The 12695-nt window shown below is 44.6% G+C and overlaps 1 protein-coding gene across 1 annotated transcript; it reads right to left on the reverse strand.

Annotated features, from left to right (window-relative positions):
• Positions 1 to 10522: 10522 nt before the first annotated feature.
• Positions 10523 to 11131, reverse strand: LOC141040950 (uncharacterized). The gene has a single exon (XM_073507064.1). It carries the CDS (start codon positions 11129 to 11131, stop codon positions 10523 to 10525), a length of 609 nt encoding a protein of 202 aa, XP_073363165.1.
• Between the last annotated feature and the right edge of the window lie 1564 nt (positions 11132 to 12695).

Consider the following 12695-nt stretch of genomic DNA (forward strand, 5'->3'; position numbering starts at 1 on the left):
AGTCCTCCTCCATGCGCCTCCTGCAACAACAAAAGACGAACGGAGCTAGCTGGAATGCATAGCTTGTTAGCACGAAACACAAATCCATCATTAACGACGAACTTGTTCCATGTTCTACCTTCTTTACAATTCTGCAATACATCTTTAAATTCAGCATCATGCACATATTGATCTTTGATGGTCTCCAAACCAAATATTTTAAAGTCAAGTTGTGAAAGCATAGTATAACGACGAGACAATGCATCAGCAATAACATTTTCTTATCCTTCTTGTGTTTAATGACATAAGGGAAAGTCTCAATGAATTCAACCCATTTAGCATGTCTACGATTCAGTTTTGCTTGACTTTAAATGTGTTTCAAAGATTCATGATCAGAATGTATAACAAATTCTTTGGGCCATAAATAATGTTGCCATGTTTCTAAATTCCGAACAAGAGCATATAATTCTTTATCATAAGTAGAATAGTTCAGACTAGGCCCACTCAATTTTTCAGAAAAGTATGCAACAGGTTTGCCATCTTGTAATAACACACCTCCTAATCCAATTCCACTAGCATCACATTCAAGCTCAAAAGTCTTATTAAAATCAGGAAGTTGGAGTAAAGGAGCATGTGTCAACTTATCTTTCAATACCGTGAAGGCTTCTTCCTGTGCGGTACCCCAAACAAAAGGCACATCCTTCTTTGTAAGCTCGTTGAGAGGTGCAGCAATGGTGCTAAAATCTCTCACAAAACGCCTATAGAAACCAGCGAGTCCAAGAAAACTCCGCACTTGTGTGACCGTTTTGGGCTGCGGCCAACTCTCAATAGCTTCAATCTTGGCTTTATCAACTTCAATTCCCTGTGGAGTAACAACATAGCCAAGAAAAGATACTCGGTCGGTGCAAAAGGTGCACTTCCCAAGGTTACCAAACAAACGTGCATCACGTAGAGCAATAAAAACAGCACGTAAATGTTCCACATGTTCTTCCAAAGATTTGCTATAAATCAGTATATCATCAAAATAGACTACCACAAATCGTCCAATGAAAGCACGTAAAACTTCGTTCATTAGTCTCATGAAAGTACTAGGTGCATTAGTTAACCCAAAAGGCATGACTAACCACTCATATAAACCAAACTTAGTTTTAAATGTTGTTTTCCATTCATCTCCCAATTTCATACGAATTTGATGGTATCCACTACGCAAATCAACTTTGGAGAATATTGTAGAGCCACTCAATTCATCAAGCATATCATCTAGCCTAGGAATAGGATGACGATAACGAATAGTAATATTATTAATGCCTCTACAATTGACACACATACGCGACGTACCATCCTTTTTCGGCACTAGAATAATAGGAACAGCACAAGGACTAAGGGATTCGCGAATATAACATTTGTCGAGCAGCTCCTGTACTTGACGCATAATCTCCTTCGTCTCCTCTGGATTGGTACGGTATGGTGCACGGTTGGGTAGCGATGCACCGGGAATTAAGTCAATTTGATGCTCAATCCCTTGAATAGGTGGTAATCCCGGTGGCACGTCTTGTGGGAAGACGTCAGCGAACTCCTGCAAAATGTTAGTGACTGCAGGGGGCAAAGGGGAAGGCACGTCCTCGAATGAAAATAATGCCTCTTTGCACACAAAAGCATAGCAAACAGATTTGCTAAAAACTAGCTCATCAATATCAGATGTGGTGGCAAGTAAACATGCACTTTTCAATTTAATTTCAGAAGCAACAGTAGATGGTTTATTATTAGGCTTCATTTGTTGCTCAAACTCTTTTGCCACAATCTGATTTTCACTCTTATTTTTCTCCTGTTTTGCTTTATTAGCTCTATGAATATCATCTTTCAAAATGGAATCCAGAGTCATAGGAAGCAAAGTAATATTTGTATCCTTATGAACAAGAGTATACTGATTGTTTCTACCATGGTGTACAGAATTTTTATCAAATTGCCATGGTCTACCAAGTAATAAGGAACATGCTTGCATAGGTACCATATCACAATCAACATAATCAGCATATGTAGAGATACTAAAATGCACCCGAACAGTACGTGTTACCTTAACCTTGCCGCTATTGTTGAACCAGTGGATGTAGTAAGGATGTGGATGTGGTCTTGTGGTGAGAGATAGCTTCTCCACCATCTCCATGCTAGCCAAGTTGTTGCAACTCCCTCCATATATGATGACGCGAATAGAACGTTCCTTCACAACTCCCTTTGTATGGAACAAATTATGCCTCTGATTTTGCTCAGCTTGTGTAACCTGCACACTCAAAACACGTTGAGCAACTAAACATTCATACCTGTCAGCATCTTCAGCAGCCATGTATTGCGTCTCATGATCAGAATCATCTCCACCGTGTTCTTCATGTGTAATAAGAGCCAAAGTCTCCTCATCATAGTCACTAGCGGACTCATACCCACCATCCTCAGTAGCAATCATCACACGCTGATTTGCATTCTCTCGCAAAATGTCCTCTTCCCTTACAACGACGACAAATAATATCACTTGTGTGCCCTATTGATGCCATGGAAGAAGAAGAGCTCTGTGCAGGCCCGGCAGGTGTGCTCTTGGCAGATAGTGGTGGTTGTGCCTGCTTTCTTGTATCACGATTGGAGGTGGCACCTGAAGGAGGTGATGGTGCAGTGGAAGTAGATGATGCACGTGGTGTCCATGATGAAGGTCGACCTGCAGAAAAGTTAGTTCGCGCCAATGCCTGTCGATCCTGCACTTCACGTTCAGCTTTACAAGCAAGATGGAATACACGAGTGATATTATTATAATCCTTATACTCTAGAATGGTCTGAATCTCTCTATTTAATCCACCCATAAAATGTGCAAGCATAGCTTCATTCTCCTCAACAATACCACATCTAATCAAGCCAGTTTGTAATTCCTGATAATATTCTTCTACAGAATTTTTTCCTTGTCTTAAGCGTTGCAATTTTTGAAGTAATTCACGTTGATAATATGGTGGAACCCAACGAGTACGCATAGCAGTATTCAAAGTAGCCCAAGTAGTTGGAACAGGATATAATCTACAATGTTCAGACCACCAAACACATGCAAAGCTAGTGAAAGCACAAACAGCAGCAGGAACACGTCTCTCCTCAGGATATTATAAACATGTGAATCGTTGTTCAGTTTCTAACTCCCAAGTAAGATATATATCAGGAACATATCTACCCTCAAATGGTGGAATATTCAATTTCAGTTTAGGGAGATGGTCATGATCTCGTACCTGAGGGGGAGCCCTAACATTGCCATTATTTGCATGTGGACGACCTGGTGGTTGTGGTGCTGGTGGTTGCACGTAGTTCTGATTTTGATCAACCTCATCCTCGTAATCTCCCGCATAATCATCCTCCTCCACATCAGCAGCAGGAGCCACACAGGTATCAACAGCAGCACCAGCATTTTGGCCAGGCTGAAGAGGGACACGGCTTGCTCGGCGGAGGGCTGTTTCCCGACGTGGAGGTAGTCGTTGTTGTTGTTGTTGTTGTTGTAGAGGTGCAGCTGGTGGTGGAAGACGCGCAAGCAGTTCATTAAATCTGTTATCAAGCTTTGTTTCGAACGTCTTCTCAAGGCCAGTGATCTTCTCCATGGCCTCTTCAAATTGTTCAGCACATCTTGCACCTGTTCAGTCATCATTTGTTGAAACTTATCATGAAGCTCCTTGTTCGTTAAGTTCTCCCAGTCAATCTCGTCGGCTTGTGATCCTGGCATGGTTAGCAGTAATAGAAACACACAAAAATATGATCCTATAGACTACTAACAAGTGGTGGTGGTGGGTGTCACAAATCCGTCAAGCAAATCTCAAATTCTTACCAGTTCTTACCCAGCAGCAGGCGGTGATCGGCAACCGATGTAGTCAAAACTCTCAAAGCTTGGATAGAGCGATTACCAGGGAGAGTCAAACGCACGATGTAGATGTATGTGGAGCTGGGAAGGCTATAATATGGTAGCAAAAAGGGTCAGCAATAATCAATTCAGAGATGCAAAGTTGAATAAACGGTCAACGACGGTACTGTGCTGGTCCTAGGCTAGACCGTACTAGAGACGCGAGCCTAGAACACTAACAAAATCACGGCGCTGCACGTAAACAAGGGAGGAGCACACTCTGAATTTTTTTCTTTTTTCACTTTTTTTTGCACTTTTTTCCCTCTCTTTTTTGCTCCGCAACAAATTTTTTTCGAAAAAGTCTACAAACGTCCTAAAAACCGCCTAGCCAGAATTTTCCAGACTTAGTTTTTTTTTAAACTGGAACTATTTTTCTTCTGCGGATGGCTCGGAAGTTGGGGAGTCCTACTCTGTCACGACTCGGAGTATCGCGTGATCTGGAAATCGAGAATAAAGCAATAATTACTGGACTCGGACTAGGACTGGTGGCGGAGATGAATCTGGTGGAAACTCGGACTGGTGGCGGATATTTGCAGGGCAATGGAACACAGACTGGTGGCGAATCTGTCATGGAGGTGGACTCGGATTAGTGTGATGGCGGTGGATATGTGGTATATGGTAGCGGCGATGACGATGGTGGTATATGGCAGCGGTGATGATGATGGTGGTATATGGCAACGGTGATGACAATGGTGGTATATGGCAGCGGTGATGACGATGGTGCGGCGGCGGCGTGACAACTTCTGAACAGAACTCGAAACTCTAAAGTACTAGACGCTAGGACCAGCAACTTGACACGACGATGCAACCGCAATTCAACAAAGCAAATACAGAAAAGATTATGCAAAGGCTCAGATTGGTTCGGATAAGATGAACTAACCCTAATATTTTTTTGGCCTTTTCGTGGACTATAGGTATGAAGAACAGACTCAATCTAAACTACGAAAAACTGTAAAATCTCACCGAGCAACCTGGAAATCTGATACCACTTGATAGAGGCAAAGGTGTCCCGTCTTTCAATGAGATGGCGGCTATCATTTTGTAGGAAGTCGACTTTGACGATCCGACTACGAACGTGTGAGGACGTCGCACCTTAGCAATCGCTAAACCAACTCCGAGAGGTTATTGACCACACCGGAGCACGATCAACCTGACCACGAAGGTCTGTTTCCTGCAGGCAAACGAAGAACAAGCAAGAAACTAAGATTGCAATCTGGATATTGCGAATATAAGAGGAAAGCTTTATTCATCAAGGTGGGGTTCTGTGACGCCTTTGTCTGGTCGTTGAACACAAACGAAGTACGCGAAGTTGCGGCTATGGCAAACTTTTAATCTAAACAAAACCCAAAGTCTAAACGGTGCCCTAAGGGCTGTATATATGGAGGAAGAGGGGGGAATTTCATGGCCCTTGGGGAAGGGGTCCGAAACCAACCCTATCTCTTATTTCTCCATACATACGGACTCTAAAAACAGCCTACACTTATGTATTTAAAAATTACATGGGCCTGGCCCAATAATAAGGTGACGCAACACCTAGAATAGCCTCTGGACAAAATTTATGAAGTGGCATCTTGTATATTTCGTCCAAGGCTTCATTCACTCCTTATGGTGGCTTCAAAGTCCTGAAATCATCACTTGTAACTCCGTTCTTGTTCCCCTTGCGCATGCCATCAACTCCATGCTTGTTCTTGCTCCAATGTTCATCCTTCTCCAAGCTAGGCCCTTCATTTGTAAGCAAAACAAAAGTATCCAATTTAGGCAGCATCATATTCTCATGAACATTAGAATCATTACCAAGAAACGAAAGTACCTGGTAATTTAATTGGCGTGCGCGAGCTCTAGTAATTGGTCCATTATATGTAACAGTAGGGGCTGTGGGTGTAACAATGGTATTGATGTCCTCATCAACAACATTCTTACACACATGGTGCACACAAACTATTATTGCGCAACAAGAAACTACAATTAATTAGCCTGCGATGCTAATTAATTCCAATTGGCGGACGGTAACTGTATAGCCGCATACATTCAGCATAAATCTTTTTAAGGCATGTATGATGATGAAAATCATAGGATACATGAATCACATATATTAACTAATTTATTAGGCCAGAATAAATACAAGTATCAGTAAGTTGGACAAACAGGATCCATTCAGGCATAAACACAACCACTTGTGAGACACATATGCCATTCATTCAGGCATAAGCATATCCACTAAAAAGAAGATTTTTAGATGGAATTGGGTGAACCGGCTACCTATACTCCGATGGACTGACGGCTCCGTCGAAGTGGAGCTGATGGAAGCAGGGATGCGGTCGGCCGGTGTGCGTGCGAGTGAGCGGCCGGAGCGTGGGGAGGAAGGCGGCCGGAGAGCGGGGAGCAAGGTGGACGGAGCGCCGTGAGGAAGGCGGCGGGAGAGCGCGGGGGAGGAAGGTGGCTGGCGAGCAACCTGGCTCCGGCGAGCAAGACTCATAGGTCCTCCTCAGCCTTGGATCTCGGAGGCCGACAACGGCGGGGTAGGGGTGGCGGTGCACTGGTGCGCAGGTCCTCGGGTGAGGCGGCGCACGAGAGATAGACAGGGAGGGAGGCGCGCGGCGGACGGCGAGGGAAGCAGGCCGGTGGATGGAGGCGGGTCGTCGGCAGGAGGAAAGTTGGGGGCGGGGGTCGGCGACGGGAGGCACGCTGGGAGGAGGGGGACCGTGGCGGAGGCGCTCTGGGAGGAGGGGATAGGGCCAGCAGCGCGCAGGGTGGCGGTGGGATCCGGGCGGCGGCGCACTGGGTGGAAGTGGGATCGGGGCGGCGCGCTAGTTGGAGGTGGGATCGGGATGGCGGTGGGTTCGGGCGGCGGCAGGAGGAAGAAAACGGATGCGCCTCTATATAAGGCGCGAGGGTAACAGAATAATATTTTGTTACGGGTAACAAAATAGCCCTGTCCTATATATATATATATATATATATATATATATATATATATATATATATATATATATATATATATATATATATATATATATATATATATAGCCGGTCTATTCTGCTAATATTAGCAGAATAACTATTCTGATAACACTTCCGCACTACACGCTCAATAGAAGCGAACTGCATCCTCTGTATGATGTGCACTGCAATGCTTCACGGGAGAACTGCTTCATTTTCTGCCGATCCGCCCGCGTTTTCTGTGTGGAATCAGGTGTTGTGGGATGATTTAATTTGTTTCTGGATCTCATTTGACCTTTATTCTTTGTAATTTACAGGAAAAGTGACTAGAATCTTTGCAAATCGAGCGATTTGGCGGACGAGCTTTCTCTGTTCATTCGTGTTCGCGTCGGATGCGATTTTTTTGTGCTCGGATGTTGTTTGTTAGTAGGAATTCTTTGATTGTGTTCATTTTAATAGGTCCGTTTACTCTACAATTTGTCTAATTTTTAGTAGTTAGTTATCAATTTCTGTGAAATCGATTGTCTGGGCGTGTGAGCTTCGTCCGCTCGTCTGTTCTTGTTTTTTTTGGATTTCGTGCGTCGATGCGTTTTTGAATCTTGTTATTAGTTTCTGTTTTTCGTTTGAATTTACTGTATTGCGCATGTAATGTTCCTCTTTTTGGTGTGCATTTTAAAGAATAGTTCATGTTGTTCATCGTAGTGGCCGTGGGTTTGATGTATTTTTTGGTGAGTAATTGTTCAAATTTGAGTGGTTGCGCAATGTTTTGGCCACTTATCGAACTGCGAGTGGAATTGGCACCTCTGTTGGTCTACTACATGTCTCGATCTGTACTGCTTTGATTTTATCGATGCAGGTCTGGCATATGTTTGTAGTGTGCTGCATTTTGTTAAGTAGTGAACTTCAATGTAACTGTATTATAGTGGGCATGACAGCTTATGAGGTGATTCTTTTTTTACACTACATTCTGTGTTTTACAGAACTGCATAGTATGCACTTTCGTACTGCATTAGCAGGATAGTTATACTGCTATTTCTTGTATTTTATGTCAATTCTTCTGAACTTCATAGCATGAGAATTCTGTTGAACAGCATATGTTAAGTACAAAGTTTTTGACCATTGGCATTGCATTGTTATTGTTCAGAACACTGCAATTTTTTATATAAGGACTGTACTATGTGTATTAGAGAACTGCATTTCTGTCAGCAGCAACTTGTCTAAAAAAAGAGTGATAAAATGATGCAGATGAGGTTGCATACTTTAAATAGGCATCGTTCAAGCCTCCTGATGAACATAATTTTAAAAGCATACAACATAAGCAAAGCATTAGAATATGCCACTGATGGCTTTAGCTTTTATCCTAGACAACCTACAGTGCAAATATTGTAAACTTGAGGGAGTCTTCTTCTTTGTAGAAAAACACCATGGCCACTTCTCCAGCCTCAAAGCCATTCTGGGAGACAAAATGATTCCAGCCAGTAGTTATGTTTATGCAATCTTCAGAGTCAATGTGGTAGTCAGCTTGCATGTCTGCATACCCATTCTTGTGTTGTGTCTCCAAAGTAACCTTCCCTGAACTCGGAGCAGGAAATTTTATTGTGGATGGCAGTTTCTGCATTTTGGAATGGATGGAAAAAGAATGTTATTAGTAAACAACAAATGTTTTTCTTTATACTTAGGATGATCTGTTTATGTTGACTTAAATATGTACATATATATAACTACTATTTTGGTAAAGTAGTTGCAATGTATGAACAAACTTATATACGGAATTGACCTCTAGTTGTACTATGATATATATTATACTCTAACATGTTTGTACTGCAAGGTCATTTACAGTGTACTTCGCTAGCATGTTAAGAGAACTACAACACTGATCTACTGACCCTCTTTTTTGTTCGTGTGTTGGGGTTCTGATCTAACTAGTGTCGATACCTGGTGTGGTACTGAAGAAAAATAGGTGGAAGCATCTAGTCTTAATAGCTAAAAATTCTGAACAACAATACAAATTCTATTCTGTATTTGTTGACACTACTGAACAAATTGATGGAACTATATATTCAGAGGGAGAAAACATACCCAACTTTCCTGCAGATCTGCGGGTGTGAGGCGATGAAGAAATGGCGCCCGAAAACCCCTGTTGGGTATCATCAGGCACCCGAGCATGTTGCGCCACTCGGTGTTGGTGAGCTCTAGACCCTCTGCGTACACGCATGTGTCCGCTACCGGTGCCATCCTTAACAAACACCCGCACTTACAGTCCATGGCGGGTTCAGTGGAATTTCAGAGAACAGCTGGGGATGGGATGAACCCTAGATCTATGATTTGAAGAAAAAGAGGAACGGGGGGAGGAGTTGTCTCAGTCTGGAGCACGAATGGATAGGTTTTTATGCAACAATTGAGCAACGGAAGTAATAAATGTTGTGGTTGGTGTTAGGTGGTGGATTGATTCTGATTCAGTGTACGCGAATGCATTTGAGAAGCAACATGGCTGCTTACTTGAATATAGCGAACTGCATTGTCATATCACAACGAAATGCGGAACGCGTGGTTGGGCCTGTGTTTGTGGAGTGGCATGTGGGTTTTTTTTTAATTTTCAGCAGCCTCTCTTTTGCCTGTTGGGCCTGTGTTCGGGGATAGAAGACGCTTTGGGCCCAAGTCGGCCTGTGAGCATGGCTGGTTCCCCGTGCATCGTGTGTGCGGCCTGATGTTTAGTCCCACCTCGCCCGTGGAGGGCGCACTCGACCTGTTTATAAGCGCTGGCGAAGCAGCTGTATCGAACTCCTCTGGTTACTTATTTGGGCGCTTATACACTGCGCTCGCTGCTCTATGCTCTCTGACCTGTGGGCCCATGTGTGCCCGGCCCCATGCATAGTGGCTCAGAACGACTCGCCTTCTGTGGGCGCAGACCTACTACGAGACTGGCTAGGGCCGGCTGCACCTGGGTGGTCAATTTTTTCTTTGTATTTTCTCTCTTAACTATTTTTTTCAAATGTATGGGTGTGCACTGCTTAGTAAATCATTCGTGCACTGCATTGATCAGGGTTCTATACTGCATGTGCACGCATTCCGCACTACATGTATACTTTGCATTTTCTTTTTCGTGTTTTTGCTCTTATGTATTCTTTTTTCAAGTGTAGGGGCGTGCACTGCTTAGTAAATCATTCGTGCACTACATTGATTATGTTTCTGTACTGCATGTTCACATATTCCGCACTACATATACATGTCGTATTTTTCTTTTCGTGTTTTTGCTCTTATGTATTCTTTTTTCAAATGTAGGGGTGTGCACTGCTTTGTTGGGTATGTGTAAACTTCATTCGACAGAGTCTGTACTGCATTCGTACACATTTTGCACTGCGTGTATCCTATTTTGCACACTGCATCTTTGTCTGTTTTGTGCACTGCTCGAATCTAATGATACATAAGCAAACAACAGAAAACAAATTATCACAAGCATTCTGTACAACAAGTTCATCATCAGCAAACTAAGTTCAACAGAAAGCAATCTAACATAATCAAAGTTAGTCATTACAAGCGATTTTGCATGACAAGCAAACTAAGTTCATCAAAAGCAAATGATCACAAGGAAACTAACAATACATAAGCAAACAACATAAAGAAAACTTGATGTAATTCTAAAACAACGCTAGCATTGTTGGCTCTTGGACGGCACCATCTACTTCTTCACCATTTAGCGTCTCCCCATCCCCAGCTGCTCCTGGCGCGCTTCTTGGGGGGCTCCTCCTTCTCCAGCTTTGCACGGCGAAGCCCATCCTGGGTGAGGGTGATGCGGTTCCATATCTCGTACGCTGCGTAGGCGTCCTTTGCCGCGTACTCGATATGCCTCATGGACAGAGGCAAGGTGGCCCAGCACATGTGTTCATCGTCGGTGATCTTCTTCTTCATGTTGTTGTAGTAGTCATTGATGAGCATGCCGGAGACGTCTCCAAGGGAGTCCAACTCCTTGGTTGCCTCGGGCACCCTCCACTCCTTCTGGATGTCGACGAAGTTGGCGACCTCCAGATTGACGCGCTCTAGCCTGGTTTTGTCGCCGTCGATGGAGAGGCCAGCAAAGGTGTACCTGGGGTCGGCGAGGAAGTTGTCGAAGACGGTGCACCTTTCGGTGGCGCTCAGTTGGAAGAGCAGCACCAGCTGAGTCTTGCCGACGGAGAGTTGGACGAGGGCGGGCTTCTGTGTCGCTTCAGGCTCGTTGTTGTACTCGAGATCAATCCCGATGATCTTGTGGCGCTGGAGCCTGAGGTGGCGCTCGTACTGCACGAGGGAGATCGCCATCTGCTTCTTGTCGTTGGTGTGGATGACGTGCAACTTTGTGTTGCCGTGGGGCCTCCACGTACTTGTACTCGTCAGAGAACACCACTGCCTGTAGTAGGGCTTGGTGTTTTCTGTGGAGATCGATGTGATGGAGCGATTTGGTGGCAGCGCAATGGATACTTGTGTTGTTGTGGATGAGAAGGCCTTTGGCAGGGGTCTGAATTTAAGGGGAGGGCGCGGGGTGGGATGGCCGCATCGGATGAACTGCACGATCTCGCTGACGATGCGGTTGTGCAGATCATGGGTTGGTGTTGCGTTTGTGATCGTGGGTTTGTGGCGATGGAACCGCTCGGTTGGGTGGTTGTATGCGAACGTGGTTTTTTTAACGTGGTTTTATTTTATTTCTGATCAGTAAAAAAAATTTAACCACCACTTTCTGTGCGAACGGGCATTTGTCACGTTTATATGTATTCTACGTGTTCACGGAACTGCATTGGTCATCGTGCTGCACTGCATCGTCTATCAAAGAGAACTGCATTTTGTCTATAGGTGCGTACTACACCGTTTTTTGCGTGTCCTTGCTGCAGCCCCTGAAAAAAGTACAATGTATTCCGCAATTTTACGAGTTTTTCGCTGTGGACTAGACCGTGTATTTATTCATGCAGGTAATCCGGAACTGAATTGCTATACCGTACTGCATCATCTAACCAAATGCACTGCATCTTTCTAGAGCTGCGTACTGCATCTGTTTTTGCGTGTACTTGCTGCAGTCCCTGGCACGGGAGGGGTAGGGGGGTTGGGGGGGCCTTTTTTTGATGTGGCACTTATTTGAAGGTAGACTTTTTTCGGATGTGTTTTCTTAACACGCGCGTTGTTTTTGAATTTTATTTTTTTTACGAACTGCATGTATTTTATTTTTGTTTTACCATCTGAACTTCATTGTTCTTCATAGAGAACTGCATCATGTGCGTTTCGATGTAGTCTGTCTTATTTAGCCGGGCCTTTTTTGGGCCGGCCCGTTTTATGTGACCCTTTGCCACGCGGGCCTCCTACGTGTCCCTCCTAGGTGATCCCAACCGCTCTGCTGACAGGGAGAGAGACCGAGAAGAATCCCCTCTCCTCTCTTGCAGTTTCTCCCGAGGCATCTCTCCCTCGAGCAAAACCGCCATCGCCCGAGGAACCGCCGCCCTCAAGAGGTCCTTATTCCTACATTCTGCGTTGTCGTCCGCTCCGCGAGCCCTTGCCGGTGCGCTCCCGCAGGCCTTTCCCGTCCGTTCCCGTCGCCGCACCCCCCCTGCTGTCGTCGTTCATCCCCTTTCTATGGTACATTCCCCTTGGCCTCGGTCTTGATCGTCCCCTCGTCTAGTTTTGTGATTCTCGTAGTTGTTGTTGCTGTTTTTGCTTGTGTAATTTTTCCGTAGGGAGGCGACTTTATCTCGATTTGAAGTCGATACTCGTGTGCTCTCTGTAGCAGAGCAAGGTGGATCTAGGGTTTCGCCAGATTTCGCCGATTTTGTTGCTTATACCTGTCACTTCGTCCTTGTGCTGCAGGCAAACGCCATGTCTTCGCCGATCAGAATGGGAG

The sequence above is a fragment of the Aegilops tauschii genome, chromosome 2 (genome assembly GCF_002575655.3).
Source record: "Aegilops tauschii subsp. strangulata cultivar AL8/78 chromosome 2, Aet v6.0, whole genome shotgun sequence".
Lineage (NCBI taxonomy): Eukaryota > Viridiplantae > Streptophyta > Magnoliopsida > Poales > Poaceae > Aegilops > Aegilops tauschii.